General features: G+C 44.9%; 1 protein-coding gene across 3 annotated transcripts in view; it reads left to right on the top strand.

Annotated features, from left to right (window-relative positions):
* LOC134079224 (TBC1 domain family member 8) overlaps positions 1-2,500 on the top strand; it is a 35,336-nt gene that overhangs the window by 20,367 nt on the left and 12,469 nt on the right. For all 3 annotated transcript variants that reach the window (XM_062535440.1, XM_062535441.1, XM_062535442.1), the window contains one exon: positions 1,821-1,938. In XM_062535440.1, the coding sequence (XP_062391424.1) occupies positions 1,821-1,938 (118 nt within the window). The remainder of the gene's footprint in view (positions 1-1,820; positions 1,939-2,500) is intronic.

Below are 2,500 nucleotides of genomic sequence, written 5' to 3'. Positions count from 1 at the left end.
CACACACACACACACACACACACACACACACCTACGCCACCCACAACACACACATCGGATACTGCCAGGTACACACACACACACACACACACACACACACACCTACGCCACCCACAACACACACATCGGATACTGCCAGGTACACACACACGCACACACACACACACACACACACACACACACACACACACACACACACACCTACGCCACCCACAACACACACATCGGATACTGCCAGGTACACACACACACACACACACCAGTGATGCGCGGGTACGTGTCTGAACGACCCGCCCCACCCCGCCGTTTACAACTAACCCGACCGCAACTCGGACCGCAAAAAATAATTATTGAAATACTGGACCCGACCTGCTTCCCGACCCGCTTATTGTAAAAAGTAGTCTAACTTAGTCGTAGCGTCATTGAGCTACGCAAAATTGGTATCTCATATGCATGTAAAACAATAATATATATTGCCTAATTATATATAGCCTATAATTGCTCAGAACTTGGGAAACATGCATTTAGTCTACATTTTTTTTTTGTTCCGTGTCAGCATTCATCCAAAAATTAGGCTATTTGACTCAACATTGAACAATTAGGCTAGCCTAAGGATTTTCCTTTACAAATTCTGTTTCAGCCGTTCCTCACATGAATGCCTTGAAGCTCTCCCAAGCATGAAATGCAGGCATAGAATATTATTAAGAAACTCTTTATTAACGTCATCAATGGACCAAAACAAAAACCAAAACCCAAAGAGCCCGATTGAGTGCGTCATTAGCGATTGAGTGCGCGATTAAATTGCAGCAAGATGAAACCCTTATTGCACGAAAGAGCAGACGTGGGGCTTTCCAACGAGCCACTTTATAAGTTGTGCAAGGACGCACATTGCATGCTCATATTGTAGGCTATGCCTTGATGACATTAAATTAAGAAGTATTTCCTGATTTGGGAAACGTTTAGTTTATTTTTCTTTCCATAATACCATTCGATCTTGCTGCAAATGATCAGACTTGAGAGCACGCATTGCATCGGCAACTTCGCTGCTCAGTAGCCGAATCGAGGAGGCCAGCAGTTCGAGAAAAAAGTTGCAGATCATAGACAAAGAAAGCATATGCTCTGAGAACAGAACAAAACTGCATGTCAAGTGTAGCCGAGGGTCTGTCTACGCAGAAACAACAAGTGCATTTCTACATGTTCGTGACAAAATGTGGGGGACAGACTTGTGTTTCAGTGGGAATGCTGCAAATTATGTCATTCTCTTCTAAAAACAATTATGTACGACATAAATGACAAAAAATTAACGGCATAATTTTTTTTACCGACCCGACCAAACATGATCCGAATATCATTAAAAATATTTTTTCTTGACCCATAACCGCGGTCGCCCGCTCGATTTGGATCAGCCCGCGCATCACTGACACACACACCTACGCCACTCACAACACACACATCGGATACTGCCAGGTACACACACACACACTCACACACACAGACACACACACACACACACACACACACACCCATGCCACTCACAACACACACATCGGATACTGCCAGGTACACACACACACACACACACACACACACTCTCTCTCTCTCTAGTCCATGAACATCCTGGCGTCGGTGCTGCTGCTGCAATGTGTGTGTGTGTGTGTGTGTGTGTGTGTGTGTGTGTGTGTAACCCCTCTCTCCTTTCTCTCTGTAGTCCATGAACATCCTGGCGTCAGTGTTGCTGCTGCAGTGTGTGTGTGTGTGTGTGTGTGTGTGTGTGTGTGTGTGTGTGTGTGTAACCTCTCTCTCTCTCTCTCTCTCTGTAGTCTATGAACATCCTGGCGTCAGTGTTGCTTCTCTACTCTAAGGAGGAGGAGGCCTTCTGGCTACTGGTCACCGTGTGTGAGAGGATGCTGCCCGACTACTTCAACAAACAAGTCATAGGTGTGTGAGTGTGAGTGTGAGTGTGAGTGTGAGTCTGAGTCTGAGTCTGAGTCTGAGTCTGAGTCTGAGTCTGAGTCTGAGTCTGAGTCTGAGTCTGAGTGTGAGTGTGAGTGTGAGTGTGAGTGTGAGTGTGAGTGTGAGTCTGAGTCTGAGTCTGAGTCTGAGTCTGAGTCTGAGTCTGAGTCTGAGTCTGAGTCTGAGTCTGAGTCTGAGTCTGAGTCTGAGTCTGAGTCTGAGTCTGAGACTCAGACTCAGACTCAGACTCAGACTCAGACTCAGACTCAGACTCAGACTCAGACTCAGACTCAGACTCAGAGTCTGAGAATGTTGGCCGAGTGTGAGAATGTTCTATATAAGTCCTATATATGTACAGTATCTGTGTTTTTATATCGTGTATGTGTTCTCATGAATATATTTAGAAAACAAATATATATGTGACACAATATGGGAGATATGAACAGCAATATATCGCAGAATCAAATCTTTACCTGTTGTATCACGATATGTTAACAATTGCAATAATATCGTATCGTGGCCCAAATACCGCAATAGTATCGAATCG

The sequence above is a fragment of the Sardina pilchardus genome, chromosome 4 (genome assembly GCF_963854185.1).
Source record: "Sardina pilchardus chromosome 4, fSarPil1.1, whole genome shotgun sequence".
In the NCBI taxonomy this organism is placed as follows: domain Eukaryota; kingdom Metazoa; phylum Chordata; class Actinopteri; order Clupeiformes; family Clupeidae; genus Sardina; species Sardina pilchardus.
The sequence above is the reverse complement of the archived record's forward strand: the minus strand, read 5'-3'. Positions and strand labels throughout refer to the sequence as shown.